We start from the raw sequence: 27,572 nt of genomic DNA on the forward strand, positions 1-27,572 counted from the left end.
GCTACAAGACATAAATGTCAGTGGGGAAACTCCTGAAATGTTTTAGAATTGCCCTAGTAGTTTTCTTTTAATTGTAAACTAAATGGTACTTGGAGTGCTCATCTTCTCCTTTTGTTTACCCTTTACAAAAAGAAGAAATTTACTCTCATGTTCAGCTGGAATAAAGAAAGAGATGAAAAGGGACCTTAAATTGTTTTGTTACCTTGAGAATTGAAATGGGTAATACGCAAACACCTTGAAAGTGACTTTAAGGGCCTCTTCTAAAGACCATTGAAGTCAATGGGACTCAATCTGATAGCTCTGATATCTTTGTAAATTGCTGTTAGCTTGGCCTTGGCAGTAATTAGCACTATATATTACATGCTTATGGGGCAAATTTCATTAGTCAGTGAAGGAGAGAAAATTAGACTGTTCCAAATCTCTTAGCTCATAAATCAGTGTTTACTGTATAAATATTCCACAACCACATCCTAAGAGATCACCACTTTTGTTTTTGCATTTTTTTATTTTTCTTTCTCGTGTTAACAGATCTGACCCCAAGTTTATAGTATCACATACCAAGTACAGCTTTTTCTAAATAACTAACTGTCTCTAAAAGGCTTGCATGAGACCAAAGTTCTGATTCTCTTGACCTTACTGAGTTACCAGTATTGAATCCTTTCTTTGAAGTGGAGAGTTTCATTTTTAAATAACTTAAGAGGACACAATGAGCAGGGTGACTGAAGCATGTGTTATGGCTGAGATGCACATCCCAGATGAGAATGTTAGCAATGAAAGATATACGCTTTCCAAATGAAGTTTCATAATGGTAGCCAAAAAAGGTGAAGGAGTCTTTGTATGTCAATAGGGTGGGCTTTGATTCAAGGACTGCACTAGTTTTTAGACTGCACTTTGTCTACGGAACACACATTAAGGCTGACATTTTCCTAAGGCAATTAGGCATTCTACTATCATTGGGTTTCAGCGTGATTTGGATACCTAACTCCCTTAGGCTCTTCTGAAAATCCCACCCTAGATTTCAGTACATTTGAGCCAAAATCAGCAATGGTTTTGAAATCAATCATCAGGGCTGAATTGACCCTTCTTTTACTGTTATGTGTTTTAGATCTTTAGAAAAAGAGAAAGGTAAGGGAATTCAGGAAACAGACTTACCTACTCCCAGCACCTTTGCATTACCTCCTAGAACCAGCTAACCAGAGCCAGGGGAAGTTCTGGCAACCCTCTCTTGTGCCCCCAATAGCCATAATTTGGCCCTTGGAATAGTGTCACATTGGTAATTACTGCTGACTTTTTCACTGTGAGCAATTTAGGTCAAATTTCTGCAGTCGTTCAGTTCAACTGAATCACACATCCATCGTCTCTTAATAGTCTAGGAGCAGTTCCCAACCCAGCATACATTTGCACAATTATATTGCAAATCCACACAATGTTTTTAAACTCAATTTTTGATACCCTTTGCCTTTGGGTCTTTAGCTAGCTTTCATACTTTCATCCTACAACATAAAGTAGAGATGACAGGACTGTGTATAACCAAGAGCCGTTTTATTGGAAGAAATTATAGAAAGAACACATACCCGAATTCCTCGATAGCCTCTTGCTCCCTGAAATTAAAAATAAGTTCTGTTAAAATTTAAAATTTCACCAAAAAACACCTGAAAACAGCTGAAGTGTTTTCTAGAGCTGGTGCAGGAGCAAGAAGCAGCTTGCTGAATCGATCACAGGCAGCTGCCAATGAAGGATCAAGTTTCAGGATCTACCCCATGAAAGCTCCTTGGTGCCCCAGGGCAGATTGACATTTCTGTTCCTGTCCTAGCAATCAGGCTGGTTCGGCTTTAACTCCTCAGTAGGGCTCTGTAGCAGCTCCATGGGTGGGAGATTCATTGGAGAGCTGCTGAATCAGCAGACTGTCCAGCCACCATTGCAATGTTCTTGTCCTGGCCAGCGCCATCTAAGACTAGATACAAGACCAGCACACCCAGAAGCTAGAGGGTCACTCTGGTATTCTGAAAACAGGGCATAGCCATCCATAGGTCCTTAAAGAATGCAAAGAAGGGAACTCTTCTAGGTGCAAAATAGGTATATGGAAAGTAAAAATAAAAGGGGGGGGGGATAAAGAATTCTTCTAACACTTGCCTTAGGACCTCTAACACCCGGGCATCCTCCTTCTCCTTGAGTTCCATTGAAGCCCATTGGACCTCTCTCCCTCTACAAAGCAAGGTAGAGTGTTAAAATTCATGCGTTAAAAATTGGTCACTTGTTATTTAAAAAGCTACAATTAAAGCAAGCCAGAGTTCTTTAATTATCATCATCCACTGCACTAGGGACCTGACTAGGGCCCACTGAACTCAATGGGAATCCTCATATTGTCATCAAAGGGCTTTGAGTCAGTCCCTGCGAAGTTTGAGCTGCATCACTGTTCTATGTACTTACTATCATTTTATGTTTTGTCCCCCCACCACACACAAAAATCTTTCTGACTCTGAAATCTTGATTTTTGAAGATTGATTCTTTTTAAAACTGGTCCTGAACTGAATACCCCTTTCCTCTCATATGGACATCTAGTCTTGGAAGGATTATTCTATGGGTCTCCTAGGGATGACATGTAGACTGGTGAAAAGATACAGATATTTTGTTTGCAGTGTTGTTGTAGCTGTGTTGGTCGCAGGATATTAGAGAGACTAAGTGGGTGAGATAATATCTTGTTTCGACCAACCTCTGTTGGCGAAAGAGACAAGCTTTTAAGCTTACGCAGAGCTGTTCTTCAGGTCTGGGAAAGGAACTCAAGAGTGTCACAGCTAAATACAAGGTGGAAGAATCTTTAGCAACAATCTTGTCTCAGAGATCACATCTGTAATCTTTGAAAAAACTGGAGACAATTTAGGAGCATCCAGGAGCAGCCCCCAAAGACAGCAGCAAAATCTTTCATGAAGACTCATTAGAGTATTGTCTTAATAAAAAAACAAATTCAGAGTAAGAGAGAGAGAGAGAGAGATCATTTGGGGTCTGACTGTGAAAGACCTTTGCAAAGACAGACAAGGGAGGAGGAGGGCACAAGGAGCCTTGTACCTCTCTCTTGTGCAGTCCCTGGGCCCTCTTCTCTACCAGTGTAATTACTCCAGATTTACACTAGTGCAAATGGGATCAGAATCTGGTTCCAGGTATAAAATAGTGGTATACTGGCACAACATTATACAAAAGTGCAAGGGCAATAATGCAGCCGCATTCTGGACCTTACGCATAGCCCCATGTCCTACTGGACACATTAGACCTAAATTATGAGCTGGTTATCATGGAATAATAAAGCAGGGAGCCTGTAGTTACATGGTACTGCCCCTTCAAGTTCTCCCCTCCTCAGTGCACCACACACCTTAGTCCAGCACAGTATAATCAGCACAATATACCTTGTGTTAGTTATTTTATTACATTTGATTGTTTTGGCTTCCTCAAATTCTCAGTGTACTGCAGATTTTTATATTGAAGTCAGGAAAAGCTGGAGGGCTTAGCAGCTGAAAGGGGAAAGTGGGGACATGGGAGTTGCTTTCAGGTTATAACACCCATGAGGCAATGAGGAATCAATGCATTTCCTTTTTCCCTCCCCTTTCTTGGCAGGGATGGAGGTGACCTGAAATTTTGGAAAGTTCATTTCTTCCATCTTTCTGCTGCTTAAGGTGAGTCATGGCCTCTGGGGTTGGAGGGCACAGCAACAGAGAGTGCTTTCTCCACAATCCCAGTTTGGAGGCGTTCTCCCACTGCCGGCACCAACTGGGCTGTCTTCTGGACAGCCCCAGATAGTATCTCCAGCGGCAAGGTCAAGCTAGTCAAGCACACGCCAAGAGCAGAAATTACTCCCATGGAGCTTGCATGCTTGTATATAGTTATCTCAGAATGGGTTTTTGGTGTGCATCAATAAAGTCTTTTAGGAGAGATGTTCAAGTGACGTGGCTGCAACACTATAAAACTAGTTCTCTGTTTATCCTGGAAAATAAATTAATTTTTGTTGGCCTTCTCTGGGTGATGTCCCAACAGAATTTATGATTTTAAAAAGGAGGAAAAGAACATTTCTAGCCTTTTGAGTGTGTTATGCTGAAGTCTACAGCAGTAATAAATAACTCATTGCAAAGCCGTTTGTAAATGCACCAAAAATACTAACCTTATGCTGCTATACTTGCAATTGACTTTCCTTATGATATGCTGGTTTACGCTGAGAGGGAAAGGATGGCCTTGTGTGAGAGGCACATGACTGTAAATCAGGAGCTCTGAGTTCTATTCCGAGCTCCGCTACAAGTAGATGTGATGTTGGCAAATCATTTGGTGCTACGTTCACCAAAAACTATGTGCAGTGGAAGTCGTAGGCAATCCCCTTTCTGTGTACAAGCAGTGGTGGTACATTTTCCAAGGTCTGTGGGGGGTTCCCAACATCCCCCTTAAAATGAAAGAAGGCAAAATGTTTCCTTACATTTCCACCTTCCTCACCAGGATGGCCAGGAGATCCCTTGAAGCCTACACCTCCCTGAAAGAAACAAATGAATAAGATAAAACTGTCTCAGTTTTCCTCTTCCGCAACACAGTGCTCCTTTACATTTGATTACAGGAGGGTGGCTGCAGAACTGTGCATGTGCATATAGAAAACATACCTTTCAAACCAGAGTCGACTGTAAAGGGGAGAAAAAAAGCTGCAACTTGGACATTACCACAACCACTACTAAAAGCCGCATACACTTGAGAAATAATCATTAGAACAGTGTTCAGGATATGCCTTTGGTGTGATCTCTGGTGACAGCCAGAGAGATCATTGATAGGTTTGATTTTATTCAATAACTTCATTAATGATCTGGAATAGGAAATAATAGACATGCTAACAAAGTTCACAGAGGGTACTATATTGTAAGGAGTTAGATACCATTGAGAACAGAGAAATAATATATTCCAAACAGACCTAGAGATATTAAAAATATGTGCAAAGACTAAATTTATTTTTGACTTGGAATGATGAAAAACTCATGGTCTCTTGGGGAAAATAACCCAAAATGCAAATATTCAGTGTGCAGGAGAAGCCTGGAAAACCAAAATTCTGAAAAAGAACTAGGAATGGCAGTGGACGGGCAATTAGTCATGAATTTTCAATATAATACGGCAGCAAAGTTTGCTTGAACGATTGTTGGCTGCATTTGCAAAGGCTTCATGTCACAGGACAAGGAGTTAACAGTCTTTCTCTACACAGCCCTGCTGAAACTGTATCTTCCATATAGCTTTTATCGTCTGGGCACCATATTGCTGGAAAGATATTAACAAAATAGAGGGGTTTATAGAAGAGCAGCAAAAATAAGCAAGGAGCTGACAGGATTGATTTATGAGTAAAAATAAGAACTGCATACATACATCTTGCCTAAGTGAGGACTAAGAGGGCTATGATAACAGTGAACAGATATCTGAAGAGGATGTTTAAATTTTTCTGTGACTATTAAAAATAACCTGAGAAACTGTCTTTCAGAAACCCTGGGTGTTTGCCATAAAAGAGTGGTTTTTACATATGTCTTTCTTTTCCTTCCTACAAAGTATACGCTGTCAAGATGATGACTTATTTATAGGAAATAGTTAATTAAGCCTCTCTGGATGGCAAATTATCCATGAACAGGCAAATTTTGTCTGCAACTGGAAATTGTTTGAGCATTATACAGGCGCATATTCCAACATGTGGGTTATTTACAATTTATTTGCTTCAATTATTCAATATTTGTGATGTCAGACAATTCACTCTGATCACATGATAAAGTTTCACCTTCCTGAGTGGATGACAAATTTTTATAAACAGCAAAAGGGAAAATAAATCCAGGTCAAACAGAGTGACCAGTGCACAGATCTGCACAAGTTTTTGCTTTCTGAGAATATATTTGTAACTAAAAGAATGATGCTATGAATGTTAGCCTAGAATGAAAGAAAAGGGTTGTGAATGCAAAAGGAAATTCATAGCTCTTGTTTGAATCAATGTTTGCAAATACTTCCCCTCCTTCCTCTCCAGCCCATATTCATTCAGCAACAGTGTATTATAACCAATTGTTTGTCTCTCTTCTAAGTTGCTTCTAAGTGAGACACATTTTTCACTCTTTGTTTTATTAAAGAAGCAGATAGAATGGAGAGGGCCAGATCCTGCCATGCTCTGTGACAAGAAAAAGAAAGGAGGCCAGAGCTGAAATATCTGGAACTTAATCTCGGGGCCTCAGTTTATTCATATGTAAAATGATTAGAACAACAATACAGGGGTGTTACAAACCAAAGCTTAATTAATTAATAACAAGTCTCTCAGATAAATGGCACTATAGCAACTCAAAGTAGTATTATTAAATATTATACAAGAAAAATGGCTACAGTTTGTTTTATAAACCAGCCTCTGTTTGGAGTGGCTGGCATGCTCCATGTTATAGCACCATTCCAAGTAGGAAAACTTCAACCAGTAGAGCCCCCCCATAACCTGATCTGATGGATTTCAGGAAAATATTCGAGAAAGCAACGTGAGTAACAAGATTTTTTTAAACAGAAAGTTTTGGAAGGACAGTACGATGCCAGGTGTGGCAACTCTGGCACATGGATGCAGTAGTGGGATGAGAAAGAAGAACGAGAAAGCGCGAGAGAGGTGATGTTGGTGACTGGTGGGAAGGTGGCTAGCGTTCAAATTGCTCATACAGCAGTAGTAAGCTACCAAAGGCAATTAGCCATAATTACTAATAAAGCTCATGGTCAAGTGAGGAAGGGACAGGGTTATTTCTGATTACTGAATTGGCCTAAGGAGCGTGTTCAATGGCCATTAGTGTCAGAAGTCCCACAAGCCACCTGTTTTTCTGTGTGTTTTACTGGTCAATATTTTTATAAGAAAAACATATACTAGGATAAAATTTACATTAGAGAAATGATCAAGCTTTTGTTTCCTGTTGTACTGGCAAGATTTGCAGGTGTTTTATGTGTATAACACTGAACTACTTTAAAAAGATTGGCAAAACAAAGTAACTAACCAGTAGACATTTTTGTACACTTACCTTCCTCCCAGGAGGTCCAGTTACACCACGAAAACCATGTTCTCCAACACACTTAGCAAGAATATTGCAGCATTTTCTTTCAGCAACCACGTCCTGCAAAACAATTCTTGATATACTAGTTTATCAATCAGATTGTCAAAATGTGATGGGTTTTGTCTTTGTTCATATCACAAAGGGACTTACAAGTTCTTTCCGTAAGATGTTTGGAAGTACTGGAAATCCAATGCTCAGAGGTTGCTTGTATCCAAATCCTCTGCCAAACTCTATTTCCTGAAGTTCATTCAAATCCTGCATATTTTCCAGGCCAACCATTAAAAGTGCATCAAGGCCTTAAAAAAGAAATATGTTAAAACTGTTGTTTACCTGATCTGCTTTAATAATTAGAATAATGACCGTAAATTATTTGGTTTTTGAAGTGACCCATAGATAGAGCTGGTCAGGAATTGTTCAATTAATCTGTTTTGTCGAAAAAATGTGGATTCCTCAAAACCGAAACCATTTGCAGAACAGGGGGGGTCGACAAATTTACCAACTCAGAAAAATGTTGAGGAAAGGATTTTGAAAATGTCAGTTTCATTTTGATATTTTCAAAATGAAAAGTGCTGGTTTTCCTGTTCAAAATGACTTTTTGTTTCAAAATTTGAGCTAACTGGAGGTTAAAAAAGAAAGAAGGTTGAAAACAAAATGAGACATTTCAAAAGGTTTCAACTGACCTGAAATGAAAAATGTCGACTTTTCAGTTGGTGAATATTTTCATGAGCAGACAGCTACTTTCTGTAGTAGAATTCCTCCCAAAGTTATGTTGCCTCCTGAAATGCAGTGTCTTAGGCAGCCATCTATTTACTCTGTGCTTACATCTATTCCTTGCTATTACAGCAAGGTGAGAGACCATCGTATAGTCTCTGATCTTAGACTTAGAAAGGAAAATAGAGGAATCTGGACATTTAAATTCACACTAAAAGTGGCAGAAACAAAAACAGTCAGCCCTCTTGGTTTAATAAAGAAAGATTATTAGCCTAGAATGAAAATGGAGTTGCTGGCGGAAACCCTCATGATCGTACTGGGAGAGGTAAAGTCTACAATTTATTCACGGAATTGAGAGCCCTGGCTCACTCAGAGAAGGGAGGGTGCTCATCAAGAATTCTTGGGCAACGCCATAACCATGCAAATCAGCATGAGTATGTGGAAGGTCTGCAGTGGGAGAGGAATGTAGTACTCTTTGAGTATGTCTACATTGCAAAATAAACCAAAAACCCCGCAGCAGCAAATCTCAGAGCCCAGGTTGACTTACTTAAGCTTGCGGAGCTAAAAATAGCAGTGTAAACATTTCCTTTTGAACTGGAGCTCAGCCTCTGAAACCCAGCGAAAGATGTGGGTTTCAGAGCCTGAGCAAGAACCTCTACACTGCTATTTTTAGCCCCAAAATGTGAGCCTGAGTCAGTTGACCCAGGCTCTGAGACTCGCTGCTTGTGAGGCTCTTTTTGCATTGTAGATTTATCTTCTGATGCAATGCAATGCTGGGCTGTCATAACAGGCCATACCTTTAATGTGAAGGGAGTCTGCTGTTGTTCTGAGCATTTCTATAGTATCATCCAGCCCATCTGTAAACACTAAAAGAACCTATGAAGAAAACACTGAATTACCATGGTGGTTAGCAGAAAATATGAAAAAAACAACCATAATAATATCACCACCACTTTTCCTGGGTAGTTCTCAAAGCGCCGTGCAATCTTTGATGAGTTGAAATTTCAGGTTAACTTAAAAATTACAATTTAGTATTGAAAATTGGTGACAATGTAGCTTAAAAAGGACAGAGTCATGGTAATTAAGCCCCAAAATATCTCTGGTTTGACAGTGGCTCCATTTGGAAGGATTTACCTTGTAGACTGCAACTTTTATTAGTGTAAACAGTTCAGTTAAGTACCCAAATGTTCTGGGCAAGGGGCCATTTCTATTCTTGTTTACAATTTGAAGGACTTTCACTGAAGTCAGTGGAGTTCTCCAGATTGACCCTGGTGTAACTAAGAGAATTTAGAGCAAGCAGGGTTTTTCCTTTGGGTGACGGCAGTCCAGGACTGGATTTGTCAGACTAACAACATAACAATGCTGGACTGGGTTCTCTGGTCCATTCTGCCTACTTGATGCTTGATTCAGCCATAGATGGACAGCAAAGAATTCCCCAAGCACACAAGAACTCTCCACTGGTGTAAGGCTGGCATATGCGGCTGAGTCAGCTCCTGTGCCAGCTACTCCACACCCCCAAGGTAGGAGGAGAGAAGGGGCATATTAACACCAAGACAGCGGGTATTGGTGAAGCAAAGCTTCACTACCCCTATCCTCCAATGGTATAAAGTCTCCAGTGGCATAAATTAGATCAGGCCCCCCATCTGCCCTAGTGGAGCTCAGATGCAGTGGCAAATTGAGCCCCTACTGTGCAAATAATCTATCACAAAGCGTTGGAAAGTACCTTTCTGTTCCCACTCTAAGCATGGTGGGATCAGTTTTTGATTGGAATAAATCCGAGTCTTGCTCAGTCAATGACTTCAAGATTGGCTTCAGCATTCCATAACCAAACAGAACAACAAACAACAGATGAACAGCAAACTACAAAGAACCAGAATCATTGTGTCTCATCCAACAGATGAGCAAAAACTTGTTGCTGTTCAGTGACCTATGAAAAATGAATTCATGATGTCAGTCCTGTTCTAAGTAAATAGTCAGGTGTTTATGTCATGCACACAAGTGCCAGAACAAAGGGCAATAATGGGTGCCCTTCTGGCTGTCGCCAATAATTAAATGGGTATGAAGTCTGAGCTACCTTCCAATTCCTAGAATGGTGACGACAGTGGAGTCGTACAGATGTAGCTAAAAGCAGCATTAGGTCTGCAGGATCTTTGTTACTCGTCATCATCCATAAGGAGGGAAGAATTCAGCTCAACTCTCAGATTCCACATTGCATTAGTAGAATTGGCAGTTAGAAAAATAACATTTTTACAGGTAAACTGAGCAAATTTGTTCAGAAATCATAGCGATGCTACAAGTGGATCCTCATGATGCCATTTTATAGTCATTATTCAGAGAAGACTTGCACTTTACAGATTTTAACAGAAAAAGAAGAAAAACCCAAAACATTAGATATGCACCACTTCACACACCTATATAGAGAAGAAAGAATTCTAAAAATGCTGAAAATGGAGTTTATATTCTTATCTGCCAGCATGGGGATTTGTGTCTGCTCCTCAGAATGGAAGTGAGAATACACTTTTCAGTGAGCATTCTAAATTAAATTAAGATTTAACTGTAAACTAGCAATACCTTATAAGAATTCAAATAAGGTCTCCGTGGAAGATGCACTTAATATCCTAGAGGGGCTAAAGTGCCTTTCCTGAATTGGAATGTTTTTTTCTGAATCAGGGCTTTAGTATGTAAAATTCTTTCCAGAACTAGTTTCTTAATCAGAAAAAAACATAAAAGGCACTGAATCTGAAATACTAGGAGGTGTCTAATTTCTATTCAAGTCAACGGAAAGGTTCCCCTTGACTTCAGTAGGGATTGGATCAGCCCTTTAAACATTTGCTTTCTCTTGGTCTCATTTCAACATGGATGAACTATTTGCAGTGGACATGTTAGTCTACAGATATAGCCACTTTTCTCTGTTCATAAATTATCCATTGATAGACCTTGACTTTACTCATTTGTTATTTGAAATTATGTATAAGTGGTTTCTGTGAATATGTTTCTGACAGAAAACATTCACAATGATGTTTGCTTTGAGTCATTACTACCCAGGTTGTGTGATTAGCTATCTATTACAGAGTATTGTTCTGTTCCTTAATCTACTAACTGCTTCCAAGATGGACAAGTGAAAACTTCCCATGTAAGTACTTGCGAGCATATGGATTTGCCCAAGTATTTGAATTCCAGGAGCAAAAATTCACTCACAGAATTGTTTGCAGTAAGGGGTCATGAATGCTGTCAAAATGAATTCAAGGATTTATCTAAAAGAGCATTAATGATGTTTTTATTTCCCATGCAATGTTCACCAGCACTAGACTTAATATACTTTGAAACATATAATTTATTCCATTTTATTTACCTTGACTTTAGCAGAGGCCAGGCTGAGGGATTTCTCCCAAAATGACTGTAAGAAGTCTGCATTCAGATATGTGTCCACAGTTGTCTGTACAACTAAGAATTTCTGGACGATCTCTTCATCATAGGCTTCAAAATCGGAGTCAAACAAGGACTGGCCGTTCTGTGCAAACACTTGGTACTTGAACCTGATGTTGATTTGAGACTCAACAGTACAGCTGTTGTTAGTCAAGGATTCCATCCCGTGTAGAAGTTTGGGCAGGTACTTTCGCAATTTCTGCTTCTCATGCAGTGCAGATATAGACTTCATGCGCCTTGAAATATCAATTCCTACAGAAACATCTATGTTGCAGTCTGAGAAGGGGGTAGGGAAGAAAATCAGTCATCAAATCCAAGCACTATTTTATGATCTTGATTTCTATCTGTACCAGTGACAAAACATGCTCAATTTAAAATTGGAAGAATTAGAGAGCCAGATCTTCAACTGGTGTAAATTGGTGTCACTCCATTGACTTGCATGGGGCTATGTCAATTTACCCCATCTGAGGAGTTGGTTTATATTATTGCACATAGTCTCTCTAAACCACCTAGCTATGAAATAGCACCAGCACTCAAGCCTGTAAAACTATTTCTATGTGATATTATTTACTGCTGGATTTGTTCTTCTGGGGCCGCATGCAGGGAGCCTGCCTTAGCCCCACGGCACCAGGGGTGGTGGCAATCCTGTGGGCTGGATCCAAAGCCCTGATGGGCCAGATCCGGCCCACAGGCCATAGTTTGCCCATCCCTGCTTTAGCCACTGTCTGCATAGTTGTGGATGCACTGGTCGTGTCCCACCGACCCAGCTTCCAAGCTGCAAGTCTCCCAAATCATCTGTGGTGCTCAGAGCAAGGTGCCTGATTCTGTGTCAGTCTTCTAGACAGGGCAAGAAGCTGGAAGTCTAGAAGCCCTGAAAGCCATGGCTGAGCTGGGAGCATCAGAGCATGGGCTGTATTTCATTTCAAAAGTTTTCTGAATGAAACATTTCAATCATTTCGAAAGAATTTTTTTTTCAGATTTTCCCTTCCACAGGAAGTTTCTAAAACTGTTACTTTTCATTCCAAAAATGGAATGTTTGTTTGTTTTTTAAAGAATTTCCCATGGAACAGAATTTCAATTTTCACCCAGCTCTGCTACCGACTCTTGCATGAAAATAGCAGCTTTGTGTTTCTTATGAGTTAGTCTGCACCTGCTGCTTATGTCCTGCTGAAGTTCTAGGGCCAGATTTAGTAAAATAGGAGCTTTGTGTTTCTTATGAGTTAGTCTGCACCTGCTGCTTATGTCCTGCTGAAGTTCTATCTGGCCCTAGAACTTCAGCAGGACATAAGCAGCGGGTGCAGACTAACTCATAAGAAACACAAAGCTCCTATTTTCATGCAAGAGTCGGTAGTGGAGCTGGGTGAAAGTTGGAAATTCTGTTCCAAGGGAAATATATATATTTAAAAGTTTCATGTTTTGGAATGGAAAAAAGAAGCCATGGCATGCTTATATATATATTGCGACAGGGTCGGGCTAGATGGCTACAGGAAAGTGATAGAAGGCAGATATATTAGCCCCAGATTAAGCAGGTCCCTTTTCCCTGGGTAAGGTAACAGGGGCGGTTCCAGAACAATCCAGAACTTGCTGGAACCAATTAAGGCAGGCAGGGAAATTGGGACACCTGGAGCCAATTAAGAAGCTTCTAGAATCAATTAAGACAGGCAGGCTAATCAGGGCACCTGGTTTAAAAAGGACCTCACTTCAGTCAGTGAGGGGCGCGCAAGGAGCTGAGAGTGAGCGGGCGTGCTGCTGGAGGACTGAGGAGTACAAACACTATCTGGCATCAGGAAGAAGGTCCTGTGGTGAGGATAAAGAAGGTGTTGGGAGGAGGCCATGGGGAAGTAGCCCAGGGAGTTGTAGTTGTCACACAGCTGTTACAAGAAACACTGTAGACAGCTGTGATCCACAGGGTCCTGGGCTGGAACCCGGAGTAGAGGACCCAGGTTTCCCCCATACCCCCAACTCCCTATTGGATACAGGAGGAGTTGTCCTGGACTGTGGGTCCCACCAGAGGGGAAGGTGCCTGGCCTGTCCCCCGACCCCACTAGGTGGATCAGCAGAGACTGTGGGGATTGTTCTCCTTCCGTTTCCCCATGCTGGCCAGTGATGAAGTTAGCTGAGTGAATGGCAGGTTTGAGCCACTAGCAAAAGTGGCCAAACTGCGGGCTGCTGTGAATCTCTGAGGCAAGCAAATCCGCCAATAAGTGCAGGACCCACCACGGCAGAGGAGGAACTTTAACTACATATATTTATGTATATATATAAAATTATCTCTGATCTACAGAAAAGTGATTTCTTTCCTTTGCTTAATCACAAAAGTGTGGGACACTTTAGATAGATATACTCAATAAAAGATTTCTGTGACTTACCCTGGCTAGGACGATCTTCCAATTCACAGATTTCAGTGACAACCTTCCTCTCTATGGTTTTCAGCTCTTCAAAATTCTCCAGCACATACACCCTGCATGCATCACCGGCAATTCGAAGCAACTCAAATGAGTTTGGACTTCCTAGGCCAATTGCAAAGATGTGTATCCCATCATTCCTCAGAGCAATAGCTGCCTCATCCACCATATCGTTAGACTGCCCACCAGTAATCACTACTAGGCTTTGCAAAACTCCTTGTTTTTTCCTGCCACCATTGGCAGTCTCAAAAAAGCTCTTGACAAACCTCAGACCTTTGCCAGTGAAGGTGGAGGTCTTTAACTGGACAATGCTGTCAATCCATTCCTTTATGGCTGTGTTGGAGTGGAATTCATTGAGATATATTTCCTTCTGGGGATCTTTGCTGTACTGGATCACACCAACTTGGACTTTGTCCTGAGCGATAATAAAACTGTCCATGATTTCCTTCATGAATGTTTTCATGGCAGAAAAGTTACTTGCAGGTATTCTTTCTGACCCATCAATCAAGAATATAAGATCTGCCTGTTGGTTGCCACAAGCTGCAGGGGGGAAAAAAATTTACTTAGCTATGCAAATCTGGGAGAGTTCAGTCATTGCCTTCGTTCTCATCCATTTCACCTTTCCAACACTCTGCCCTCTTTGGGTGAAATTTCCCTCTGGGCAGAGATGGCAGCACAAGGGCAATCCACCACATAAGTTCCACTTAAACCCTTAGGTCCTCTGTGCAGAAAGAAACGTCACCATGTATCAAGTAGCAAATGCTGGGAGAAACTAGCTCCTGGACACTTTATACACCATAACTATGACTTATTACAGAGAGGAGGTGAGACTAGACTATGCAGAACCTGTGTCTGAAGTCAGGCTGTCAGGGGAATAAGGTTAATTTTTAATTCTCACTGAATGACAAGCAAGTGGTGGACAGTCAGCAGGTGTAATCAAGTAAAACACCATCCCTTTCTCGCCAAAATCTGAAGTGTCATACTAAGAAAAATTGCTTGCATTCTAGGAGATGAATGATGAGCTTCCTGACTGCCTTGAATGGCATGGGAACCAGAAGCTCTGTTGGTTTACTAGAAGGTTGGGCAGTTTCTTGTTTGTGAACAGGTTTGTGCTGCAGGAGCTATCTATCTCAGGTGCATGACATTTATTACAGGCAGCTTCTCGTCAGTGAGCTTGGTACTTCAAACTGAAAGTTTACATCAGAATTGTACAATGCTTGTATATTTCAGTGAACTCAATACTGTAGATAATGTAGCAGTAAAAAAGTGATTGTGGTGAAAAGAAACCAGCACAATATGCTAGGAGAAGAGTGTGTAGAGCAGTAGTGGGCAACCTGTAGCCCATCAGGGTAATCCGCTGGCGGGCTGCCAGACAGTTTGCTTAAATTTGCATGGCCCACCACAGCTCCCAGTGGCCACGGTTTGCCATTCCCAGCCAATGGGAGCTGAAGGAAACAGCAGCCACCATTTCCCTGCGGCCCACACCACTTCCTGCAATTCCCATTGGCCGGGAACGGCGAACTGCAGCCACTGGGAGCTGCGGGCAGCCATGCAAATGTAAACAAACTGCCTGGCGGTCCACCAGGGGATTACCCTGATGGGCTGCAGGTTGCCCACCACTGGTGTAGAGAGTCTTTTCTCAAGAATTGTTTGAGGTGAATGGAGAAGTAGGGTATCCAAATAATGTGGGTATTTTCCCCATGTCCCAGAAGCACTTTAGAAAGGGAGGACATTCTTCTGCTGGGAAAATCACCCATTTTGCAAGCCTAGGGCCACACTCTCAGTGGGTAAAGGCCCATTTGATTTTTCAGCAGACAGAACGTCTGTGCATATATTTACCACAACCGCAAACACTGTTACCACAAATGTGCACACAAATGGGTCTTTAGACACTTACATACACATTTGCAGTTGTCCTGCTAAATATAGGTGTGTTATTGTGGTACATTTCTACAAGCACAAGCGAGCCTCTACATGCTGAAAATTTGCCTCTCGTAGCTTAATTCTCACATAGCCAGTGGTGAAAATAAGCCGGTCCAGTCCGGTACGGCATACCAGAAAGAGCCAGTACACAGCCGACCATACCAGCAGGACTGCTGATGGGGGGGCCAAAAGGGGCAGCTTCCCCAGGGATCGTTCATTTCAAGGAAGCCTTATATAGGACAATTATGGAGTAAGGTGCCTATAAGGGATGTTTAAGCTAACCCAGGCAATTGGTGCTTACCTTATCTCTGGAAGTACAAGGATTTTTATGCTTTATACATTTTTATTGGCTGAGTGAAGTGAGGCCCTTTACCTCAATTTCATGGCATACCTCTGTCTGTCTGTGACAAATAAATAAGAAATAATGTGGGGGAGAGGGCATGGGGGTGCACATAGAGCCCCTGGTATGGGGAGGGAGAAAGGGAGACTTTGGCATAAGGAGAAGGGGGAACAGGGGGCACACAGAACCCCGGGAGGGGAGGGAAATGGAGGAGCCCAATATGGAGGGAAGAGGGATATGGAAAAGGACACAGAGCCCCTGGCATGGGAAAGAGAAAGGGTGGCCCTGGCATGGGGTGAAGGGAAAATGGCAGGACACACAGAATCCCTGGCATGGGGAGAGGGACATAGTGGGGTCCTGGTATAGAGAGAAGGGGGATGGAGAGCACACAGAACTTCTGGCAGGAGGAGGAAAGGAGGGACTCTGGTATGAGAGAAAAGGGAAACAAAAGTCCTGATCCAGCAAAAGCACTTGAAGCACACGAATGTTCCCATAAACATCAAAGGGCTTAATCATGTGCTTAAAGTAAAGAACGTGCTTTGCTGGAAAAGTGCATAAGAAAACGATAGAGAGGGAGATCTGATTTTTGACACGTGTGCTGCTTTCCATACTGGAAACTGTCTCTACACTATTTCCACCCACCCCTTAACCTTGTCTCAATAGAACATTTTAAAAATTTATATTACCCGTGACTGACATTGCCTGTGACAACCTAGATAATCTGGATAAATGGGAGAAAACATATAAGAAAAAAAAACCAACAGCTCAATTTAAAGGTCTCACTTACCTGGCTTTGCCTCATCACATACTGTATGAGTGAGGTTTTCGTGTAAGCTTTCCAGTTCATTATAGCTCTGTGCAAAGAACAATTTCTCTCGCTCTCCCACAATTTCTTCAAGCTCTGTTCTACTCGCTTCGTCCACTCCAACAGCAAAGACATTGATACCATCTTGCTTCAAAGATTTTGCTGCTGCTGGAAGATTTAGCAGAGTACATATTCTGTGAGAAATGATCCTGAGGATCAGGGCTATAGACCACAGCCCCAAACTGAACATTGTCTTTTCCAACCACTGAGTCATTCACCACAGCCTCCATGATCCTCTGCATGCCCTGGAACTTCAAGTCTATGAGGCTTCTTGATCCATGCACTACAAATATGATGTCTGCAACTTCAGTCCTTTTGCATGCTGTTGTTAACAAAACAAAGGAAACAAAGCAGCAATGTTATGATCAGGTCTCTCTCCTCCTTGCTCCCCCCCGAGTAGTTCTTTTGATCCAACTGCTAGCTGAAACCAGAAAGTGCAAGGACATTCCAAAAAGCAAGATACAAAGTGTCATAAATATAAAGGGAAGGGTAAACCCCTTTGAAATCCCTCCTGGCCAGGGGAAAGCTCCTCTCACCTGTAAAGGGTTAAGAAGCTAAAGGTAACCTCGCTGGCACCTGACCAAAATGACCAATGAGGAGACAAGATACTTTCAAAAGCTGGGAGGAGGGAGAGAAACAAAGGGTCTGTGTCTGTCTGTATGCTGGTCTTTGCCAGGGATAGACCAGGAATGGAGTCTTAGAACTTTTAGTAAGTAATCTAGCTAGGTATGTGTTAGATTATGATTTCTTTAAATGGCTGAGAAAAGAATTGTGCTGAATAGAATAACTATTTCTGTCTGTGTATCTTTTTTGTAACTTAAGGTTTTGCCTAGAGGGGTTCTCTATGTTTTTTAATCTAATTACCCTGTAAGATATCTACCATCCTGATTTTACAGGGGGGATTTCTTTATTTCTATTTACTTCTATTTTCTATTAAAAGTCTTCTTGTAAAAACTGAATGCTTTTTCATTGTTCTCAGATCCAAGGGTTTGGGTCTGTGGTCACCTATGCAAATTGGTGAGGCTTTTTATCCAACATTTCCCAGGAAAGGGGGGGTGCAAGTGTTGGGAGGATTGTTCATTGTTCTTAAGATCCAAGGGTCTGGGTCTGTAGTCACCTAGGCAAATTGGTGAGGCTTTTTACCAAACCTTGTCCAGGAAGTGGGGTGCAAGGTTTTGGGAAGTATTTTGGGGGGAAGGACGCGTCCAAACAGCTCTTCCCCAGTAACCAGTATTAGTTTGGTGGTAGTAGCGGCCAGTCCAAGGACAACGGGGGGAATATTTTGTACCTTGGGGAAGTTTTTGACCTAAGCTGGTAAAGATAAGCTTAGGAGGTTTTTCATGCAGGTCCCCACATCTGTACCCTAGAGTTCAGAGTGGGGGAGGAACCTTGACACAAAGAAAAACTAAAAAGGAGGGCTGTGGGCATTTCTTTTTGTCCAAAAGAAAAATATATACCTGCCTGAAAAGAAATAAAATATGGCTCCTGAGGAAAACCATGAGACTATGGTCTGTAAAGAGAGTGGTCTTATTTTCTGCTATTGCATTTCACTTTACTATCATTGGTTAATATCACAATGGAAGAAAAGCTGAAGATCTCTACTAGAAATATGTGGGCAGAGAAGAATCAAACCTTATAAAGGATTAATAGTAAACACAACAAAATAAAGAACAATTAGAAAGACACAACAGGTTATTACTATCACTTACAATCCTCCGGGTTGCAAATTTCAAAGAGAATATCCTTTTCCAGAAAGGTAAGGGAATCAAAGTTATCCTCGAAGAACACTTTGTCTTGACTGCCAGCAATCTCCACAAGTTGGGAGTTGTTTGCCTGGAGAACACCAATGGCATAGATGGTGATACCTTTGTCCCTAATGGTCTCAGCAGGCTCTCTCACAATATCTTGGGCCTCCCCAACTGTGATCACTATGAGATACTGTTTTACTCTGGGTCGCCCTCCTTTGGGTTCATCAAAGTAAGAGGAGGCAAAAGTTAGGGCTTTCCCGGTCATTGTTCCGGATTTAATCTGCCTGATTCCCGAAATGGCTCTCCTTAGGTCAGTCTTGCTGCTGTAGCTGTTGAGTTGGAACTCCTCCTGGGGCTCTGAACTGAACTGCAACAAGCCAATCTGAACTTTATCAGCCCCAATATCAGACCTGTTCACAATCAGCTGTATGAAATCCTTCATCTTCTGAAAATCAACAGGGTGGATACTCTCAGAGCTGTCGACCAGCAAAATAATGTCGGCTTTCATGTTCTTACAGGCTGGGAAAGAAAAGAAAAGAAAAGACAAAATTCTGAATCTCTTCCTGAATGTATTTGCCAACCACTCAGACTGAAAACTACACAGAAAATCGTGTCTTCCATAGCAGACCTCAAGGAAAATAAAAGACTAGTGTTTACTAACAACTAACAGTTACTGTTAAATTCTAAATAGTAAGGATTTATGTTCTGATGGTGAAGATACTGAGTTTCATCTCCACTGATGACCATGGCATGTATAAATATGTAACCACATCCTGTTACACGGGCTCCTTCCCCCATCTCAGAATGCGGCACCGTAAGATTTATACACTGCCCTTGATCCACAGCCGCTCTGGATAAAGTCAGTAATGTGGCCCTAAAATGAGTACTTCATTTTTTTTGACAAACTCACCTGCTCATGCTCAGACTTGGGGATCCAAAATCAGAGCCTTCATCTATCTCCTTTAGAAGAGCAATGCACTACAGCCACATGTTGTTCTGGACTGTACCAACAGTGCTCAAAACGTGCGTTTGTTTAGGGTCTCAAATAGTCTAGCATTAGATTATAGGCACTTCAGAGCAGGGAGCTGCTTTCTGTTCTATATTTGTACAGTACCTAGCACAATGAGGTAGGAACCTTCAAGAGCTACCATACTGTAAATAGTAAATATATATATATTTTTACATACATAAGGCCATCTTTAAGAATTTCAGCCTCTGGTGTCAGACTTCATTTTCTTTTGTGAGATGTTCAGTTAACGAAATTATACCCTCCCTGTGTCAGAAGGCGAAGGACAGCCTGGATTTCATCTGGCAAAGCATGTTGCGTCTTCTGAGACAATTTACACAAGAGTGAAGTTGTTTATTCCTGTTTATTTAGCAAAGCTATCTTCAATATGCACCACATCTGTGCTGGGCTAATGCAAATAGTAAATACTATTAATTATTATAATGAGCACATCCAGGTGCTGTCTACTTTCTAAGCGATTGAAGTGATTTAGAAAAACCTCTTACCTTCTGGGGAGCAGATATCCTGCACAATATCATGTTTGATGAGCTTTAAGGAATCAAAATCATTCACAAAAAACATTCGCTCTTCTGTTCCTGCGATGTCTTTCAGTTCCTTTTTAACTGCATACCTGACGCCAATGGCATATATAACAATCCCTTCTTGTCTCAGCTCTTCTGCTGCCTTTGTCACTTGATCCTGGGATTCACCATCCGTAATGACTATCAGCAACTTGGGAACATTGTCCCTGGTGGCCTTTGCAAAAAGACTTTTCATATACCTTAAAGCATCTCCCGTATTGGTGCCAGCTCCTGACTGCTGAATAACACGGACTGCTTCCTTTACCTGATTCACACTGTCGTACTGGCTAATCACGAGTTCTGTTTGAGGAGTGCTTGCATACTGAACCACACCAAAGCGAACTCCATTGGCACTGACCTGGAACGTGCGGATCATCTCATTCATGAATACTTTCATGTCCTGGAAGTCATTTGGGAATATACTGCCAGACCCATCCATCAGGAAATAAATATCAGCTTCCTCTGTGTCTACACAACCTAATTGAGAGGAAGCAAAGGGAAAGGTGAAAGATCTTCCAATTACTGCAGTGCTACAGTATGGTTTAATAGCAATCACAAAATAAATGCTGGCTATAATATTTAGTGTTGGAAAAATTACTACATTTTCTAAGCCAAGGGCAGACAAAAATCATAGGAGTCAGGATAACATATGGGGCCAAATTTTGCCTAATTTACACCCTGTACACACATATAACTTAATCCAAGCACTTGGCATGTGGCCACAAGGTGTTCACAAGTGTTGCAGGACTTGCAATGCCAAAGTTCTCCAACAAGAGCAAGGCTATTGACAACCTATTGTCTGCATCAGTATTCACCCAGATCCATGTGGATATATGTGTGCATTTGTGTGTATACAGGAGGACACACAACCAATTTTGTTTAACTTAAAACGTGGCTGCTAATACTGTAGCAAAGCACTCTTTCAATAGGATCGAGCCAGCTGTAAATCAATGCAGTACTTGTCCCACACAGTTGAATTATCTTTGAGCCACCACTAAGGCCCATTGCTTGGATCAAGGGGATACTGATTGTACCTCTGAGGATGATGGCGATGGTTTGGCACCCCAGAGGAGGCTTGGCCAACCCTGAGGGCTGACCTAAATTGTGCCCCTTCCTACCACAGCCCCTCTTGGTGTTGCAGTGACATGGAATAATTAGCGGGGAGGAACAGCCCAGCTGCTAACCCACACCTGTTCCTAACCCAATATGCCCCCAATGTCAGGGTCTCCTGCAGAGCTGGCTCTGTGCCTGGCAGAGAGGCCCTTGCATTGGTGGTATTCACTGGTGGTGAGCCTCAAACCTGCCCTACAGCATCCTTGCGTCAGCTGCATCACCATGCCTGTATATTTACCACTGCTGGTGGGTGGAGGGCAACAGTGCATGTCCCCTGGCCATGACTTCCAAGGCATGGGACTCTGGAGATAAATAGGGTCTTCCAAGAGGTCAAAGGCAAAGGGGGATGATGTGAGAGGGCAGATGAACTCAGCCCTCCTTCTCTGTGTAGATAAGGAGAAGATCCATGAAAGGTTCTTGAGTGGGAGGGAGTCCCCTCCTCACCCCAAGCTGTACATTCTGATATCATCACAAGTCTCATTTTTCAATGATAATGTAAAAAGAATATGACTGAATTCATGGCCCTGGATACTTTATTTGACAAAGATAGAGGGCCACAGTCTGCTCTCAGTTACACTCATGCAAATTCAGAGTATATCCTTGAAAGCCAATAGAGTTACTGAGTTTCCATCAATGAACCTGAGCAAGATTTTGGGCCGGATGTTATATGTCTCTCTTACCTTCTTTCAGGGTCCGTGATCACACTGGGACTACAAAGGTTTGTGACACAATCTCACTGCAAAGCTGTTTCTTTATTTTCCATTTAATATTTGACAGCTGCAGAAAAGATTCCAAGTTGGTGACATGTTTCCTTGCGGGATACGATGCAATTTTATCCAGCTGGCTACTCTCTGAGATATTCTTGGTGCCCACGGCGTAGACAGCAACTCCATGATGTCTCAGTTTAGAAGCAGGCTCATCAAAGTCATCGTAAGACTGGCCATCAGTGATAACCACAGCTAACTGCTGTACTCCTTGATTTTTCCTGCTACCTGCCTCTTGAGTCAAAACCTTCTTCCTCAGGAAATCTACGGGAGCACCAGTGTACGTACGCCCACCTCGATATGGCAGTTTTGTCAGGTAGTTCAAGATATCTGATTTGTCCTCAAACATATCCAGGGTGAACTCTAGCCTTGGTTCATCATTGTACAATACCAAGCCAACTCTGATATTATTTGGGCCAATATCCAGAGCATTGACTATTTTGAGCAGAAAGGTCCTGGTCAGCTGGAAGTTTCTTAACCCAATTCTGCTGGATTCATCCACAAGAAATACAATGTCTGCTACAGATGCTCTGGAGCATACTAAAAGCAAACTAATCAAAGGAAAAGGAAGATAACAAGGTTACTGTAGGTTAGACTGCGGGATCACTGAAGGATACAATTGGGATAGTTTATTAAAAGAAACCAACAGCACAAATAATGAGCTAGATGGGAATGAAAGAGAAAACCAGCTCCAAAATCCTACAAACTTCAGAGAGTTCAGATTTAGATCTGAACTTCATGGTTCAGGCCCATTTTATAATGAGTCTGAATCAGATATTAAACAGATATAAAGGGATATTAAACTCCCTTTTGTCCAAATTATGGGGAAGTTTGCAGATTGAGTCTCTCTTGCAGCCAAACCAAGACACTTAATCACACTACCACAGGACTTTAGGGAAGTTCTTCTTTGGATCTGAATCTGGAGTTTCTTCCTACGGCCCATCTCGAGAAAAAAAAAAGTGAACAGAAAAACACTGGGCAAAATCCTCCTCTTAGTCACAATGGGCCACCCCTCTGAAACCAATAATAGGAACTCCTGGGTGTAACTGAGAGCAGAATTTCACTGCATATAACCAGTGCAGGTAAGTATTAGCAACTTTATGTACACAGATACTGCATCCTTACTGCCATGTGGCTACCTCGGCGGTCCAATCTTTCGCAAGCACTAAATTCAGACATCTGCATTCTGCCCCCTTCTACCTAGTCATTTGATATTTCTCTTGTTTATGGTTGAATTACAGAGTTTCTCTTCCTACAAATGTATTCAAGCAGCTGTTTTCACTCTTGTGATATACTATACCTGCTGGCACTTTTGCATCTAGGGCTGAGTCATACTGTTGTTGAACTGATGCTTCCAAAACATCAGTAATGTCCTGGTGCAGCTGACTGATGCTCTGCACTCCATTGACTTGGTAAACCAAGGGAGAGGTGGCTATCACCTCCATTTCTTCCCAATCCGAATTTTGGACACCGACTGAGATGACTTTCACTCCGATCTCTTTCAGCTCCTCTGCAGCTTCTGCGACATCATCCTTTGATTTGGCAGAAGTGATGACCACTGCAAACTGGGGGGTGCCTTGGCTAATTCGGCTCCCAGCCTCTTCTTTGAAAAAGACTTTGTGCAGAAACTCCAGGGCACTTCCTGTCTGCAAAGGGCCCCCAGGAATGTGACACATCCTTGGATGTGATTGAGCATATCTTTCTTGCTCTTATAGGTGTTCAGTAAAAACTCCACATGGCCTTCCCTGCTGTACTGGGCTAGGCCGACCCTGTATTTGTCAGTCCCAACATCAAGCTGGTCAACAATTTGGTAAATGAAATTTTTTATTTGCTCGAAGGTAAAAGACCTCATATTCACAGAAGAGTCAATGAGAAAAATAATGCCAGCATAGTGCTTTGTAAATGCTGAAGAGAAAGAAAAAATGTGACAAATTAGTGAAAGGGGTGGCTGTCAACTTGGAATCAAGTCTGGATTTGAATTGTAAACAGAACTGAAATTGTAACTACTGCACTCATTGTTCTCTACTCTTTTAAAATAGAGAATTCTACAGCCTATTGCGTGGATGGTGCTGAATTATAACGAAGTAACATTATATGACCATTGTTCCTGCAGCTCTCTGGAATAGACAAGCATCCCACGAAGCTATCCCTGTGAAAACTTCCATGGGGAAAAAAAATCCCATTTTTGACCAAATCTACATCTGACTATATTTATACATGTGGGGCCCTAGACTTGCTCACATTGAATCTTCCATTTACTTCTACAGGAGAAGGATTGAGCCACTGATCTTTATGCTCTGGGGCTTCCCGTTCTGTTAAATCACAGCTTGTATATCCATAGACCAAACTGCACTTCTACTTTGGTTATTGAGACATAATTTCCATTGAAGGAGTTTATCTAGCTAAGGCTAAGGCTACACTTACAGCAACATGCAGAGTATGGGCACAACATATGTAGCTGCACACTGAATTGAAAGGCAGGCTGCATCCACACTTGTTACTGTGGTGTGTATCTACACACTGCAGCGAAAGGCCTTTTCCCGCTGCCTCCTCTCTGCCAGAGCTCTTCTCCATTGCTGGAGGCTTTCACTGTCGCAGTGAAAGGCTCCAGCCACAGGGTGGCAGTGGGACACTGCACTGCTAAAAAAAGCTGTGTAGACATGGGAGGCGCTGCTTGGGCATGTGGAATACATACCCTGGGGGTTCAGGCATGCAGGCATCCTCTTCTACTCGCTTAAGCCATGCTTCACTGCCTGCATTGCTATTTATACCCATGCTACCTGAGAGTGCAGTGTCTTTACTCTACATTCTGCTGTAAGTGTAGCTGGACCCTAAGGGGCTTATATGAGCCCATCACTGTACTATCTGAGCTCCTTGCAATCTTTAATGTATTTATCCTCACAAGATTCCTCTGAGGTAGGGGAATGCTAACACCCCATTGTAAATACAGGGAACTGAGGCAAAGAGACTAAATGACTCGCCCATGGTCACACAGGCAGTCTGTGGCTGAGCAGGGAATAAAACCATTTTCTGAGTCCCAGGATAGTATCCTTGCAACTTGATCATCTTCCTCTGTGATATTTTTTGTGAGGAAAAAAAATCCCTACTGAAATGTGATTTGCCATGGGAAACATCAAATGGACACAGAAGTTTTCATTTAGTATCACAATACTATTTCAAATTAAAAATTGTTTCATTTTAAACTGAAAAAATATTTTTTGTTTTTTCAAATTTGGGGGGAATCCCCTTATTTTTACTTTCCCTCCTTTTCCCCCTTTGGAAAAAGGAAGGGGAATTGAGAAAGTAGAGAAAAAAATGCTTTTCACACCTTTGACTGTTTAATCAACACTATGAAATGGTGTGAAAATATAGTTACTGCTCCCCTGGCCACATACACAAACACACACTTTGTTTTCCAAATTCTGGAAAACAGTACAGAAGTGTTGGACAGTGGAGAAACCCCAATCTCGAAATGAAAAACGTTGGGAAAATAACAAGTTTTCATTGAAAACTATATTGATTTTATTTAAAGAAAAAACGTCATCAGAAAATTCTCAACCAGTTCTAGTCAAATGGAATTTTAGCTATTTCACCTAATCTGTGAGCCTGAGCCTGATTTCACTTAAACCCTGATCTTGGAAAGCCCCTTAAGCATGTGCTTAACTTTCAAGTATAAACTTAAAACCCACTGACTTCAATGGAACTCACCTACATGCTACAATTTAAGTACAAGTTAAAGCTCCCCTCCGGAATAGAGATGCTTTCCTGAATTGGGGCCCAAATCAAGATTAACTCCATCAAAGCCAGTGGAGTTACACCAAGGTAAAACTTGTGTAAGTCAGATCAGAATCAGGATTGTTGCACTGGTACACCAAAAATGTCTGAAATGCCACCATTGTAAGGGCAAGTTATTTACCTTTAATCTGGCTCTCGACTGCAAAGCACATGGTTTGCAAAAGGCTTCTGGGGAGATCTTGAAGGAAATCAGAACTGTCAATACCAAACAGAAATTTATTTAAAGGCTTGTTGGCTATTTCCTGAAGCTCAGTTGAATCCTGGACATTGATTCCAACCACATAGACAGAGATGCCTCTGGCTTTCAATTTGTTGGCTGGATTTTGACCTCATCATTGGATTCCCCATTAGTGATCAGGATGACTACCTGGGGGACGTTTTCCAGAGCTCTGCTACCAGCAGACTCAGTGAAATACGTTGTCCTGACAAAATCCAGAGCTGTGCCTGTGTAACTCCCTCCGCTCTTATATGGCAAATTCTGTATCTGTTCCAGAATGTCACTTTTCAGTGAATATTGATTCAGCAAAAACACCTTGAAGGTCTCATTGCTGTACTGGGCCAGTCCAACCCGGATCTGATCGCTGCTCACATTAAGGCTTGAAACCAGGATGTAGAGGAAGTTCTTCACTTTCTGAAAGTTTTCTGGGCCAATACTTGTTGAAGTAGGCACTAAAAATACGATGTCAGCCAAGGTGGCTTTTGTGCAAACTACATGAGAAAGGTGACACAAAAAATTAAAAGGCAAGTTGTTTCATTTCTTTCACAGCTGTGAGCTATCTTCATCCTAAAGGATAAGTTGACTTCCCCCCTACCAACCAAAATTAAATGGTTTTCAAACTGATTTTTTATTTTTGATTCAACAAAGTAGGTTTGTGTTTGGAGTCTGCCAACCCACGGTGCTATTTTGGATATTTTAAGCTAACCAGATACTGTAGGAACTTGTCACAGTAAGTGTGTGTTCAAAGTTAGTTCCTCAGAGTGCCTGCATGAGGTAGAGAAAGGGATAGGGAAGATGCAATGAAGTTAAGACCCACGATTTGATTGCATGTCACAGTTTTAAACACTTCACCTATGAATATGAAAGAGAAAAGAGTGGGGGGGGAGGAGAACAGGGGCTTGTGGACATACCTTGGGAGAAGTGGGTGATTTGGTTCACCTCTTCTACTGTGCTACAAAGCACCTGTAGCATATTATGAGAGATATCCTGCAGATCAGTGAAGTCTTCCACTTCATAGACGTGCTTGTCATCTGGATCACTAGCTGTCTCTCGAAGCTCCTCCAAACTAGCATCTTTGATGCCAATGGCATACAGTGTGATGCCTGTATCCTTGACTTCCTTGGCTGGTTCTTGGATATTATCCTGAGCCTGCCCATCTGTTATCACCACTGCAATCTGGGGGACGCCTTCCTGCCTTCGACTTCCAACAGTTTCCTCGAAGTGATTCTCCAGCATGAACCGTAAGCTCTCCCCAGTTTTTGTGCCCCCTCCTTTGTAGTGTAATGCTTGTATCTTCTCTAAGATGGCTTCCTTGCAGTTGTAAGTGCTCAAGAAGAACTCAGTGTGTGGAGCATCGCTATACTGAATCAGACCTATCCGGATTTTATCTTCCCCAACATCAAAGCTGCTGACCATGATGTACAAGAAGTCTTGCATCCTTCTGAAGTTCTCTTTTCCTATACTCCAGGATCCATCCACGAGGAATACAATGTCTGCAACAGAAGCTTTCCTGCAGACTGAAGAAACATAACTTTTTTCAGTTCTTACTGGATGTATTATCTAATATTACAATCTCAGTTCTTGTTTGCTTCCTGGGGAAAATAAGGCTACTTA

General features: G+C 41.9%; 1 protein-coding gene across 1 annotated transcript in view; it reads right to left on the reverse strand.

The window, feature by feature from the left end:
• Positions 1 to 27,572, reverse strand: part of LOC144260179 (collagen alpha-4(VI) chain-like) — a 56,102-nt gene that overhangs the window by 21,984 nt on the left and 6,546 nt on the right. The window contains 15 exon segments of the mRNA XM_077808735.1: positions 1,575 to 1,601; positions 4,457 to 4,510; positions 7,032 to 7,124; positions 7,215 to 7,360; positions 8,573 to 8,651; positions 11,128 to 11,477; positions 18,444 to 19,001; positions 19,995 to 20,546; positions 21,421 to 21,565; positions 21,888 to 22,486; positions 23,247 to 23,609; positions 23,612 to 23,851; positions 25,863 to 26,069; positions 26,072 to 26,449; positions 26,852 to 27,475. Coding sequence (XP_077664861.1) covers positions 1,575 to 1,601; positions 4,457 to 4,510; positions 7,032 to 7,124; positions 7,215 to 7,360; positions 8,573 to 8,651; positions 11,128 to 11,477; positions 18,444 to 19,001; positions 19,995 to 20,546; positions 21,421 to 21,565; positions 21,888 to 22,486; positions 23,247 to 23,609; positions 23,612 to 23,851; positions 25,863 to 26,069; positions 26,072 to 26,449; positions 26,852 to 27,475 — 4,415 coding nt within the window.

Source organism: Eretmochelys imbricata, chromosome 2 (genome assembly GCF_965152235.1).
Source record: "Eretmochelys imbricata isolate rEreImb1 chromosome 2, rEreImb1.hap1, whole genome shotgun sequence".
In the NCBI taxonomy this organism is placed as follows: Eukaryota; Metazoa; Chordata; order Testudines; family Cheloniidae; genus Eretmochelys; species Eretmochelys imbricata.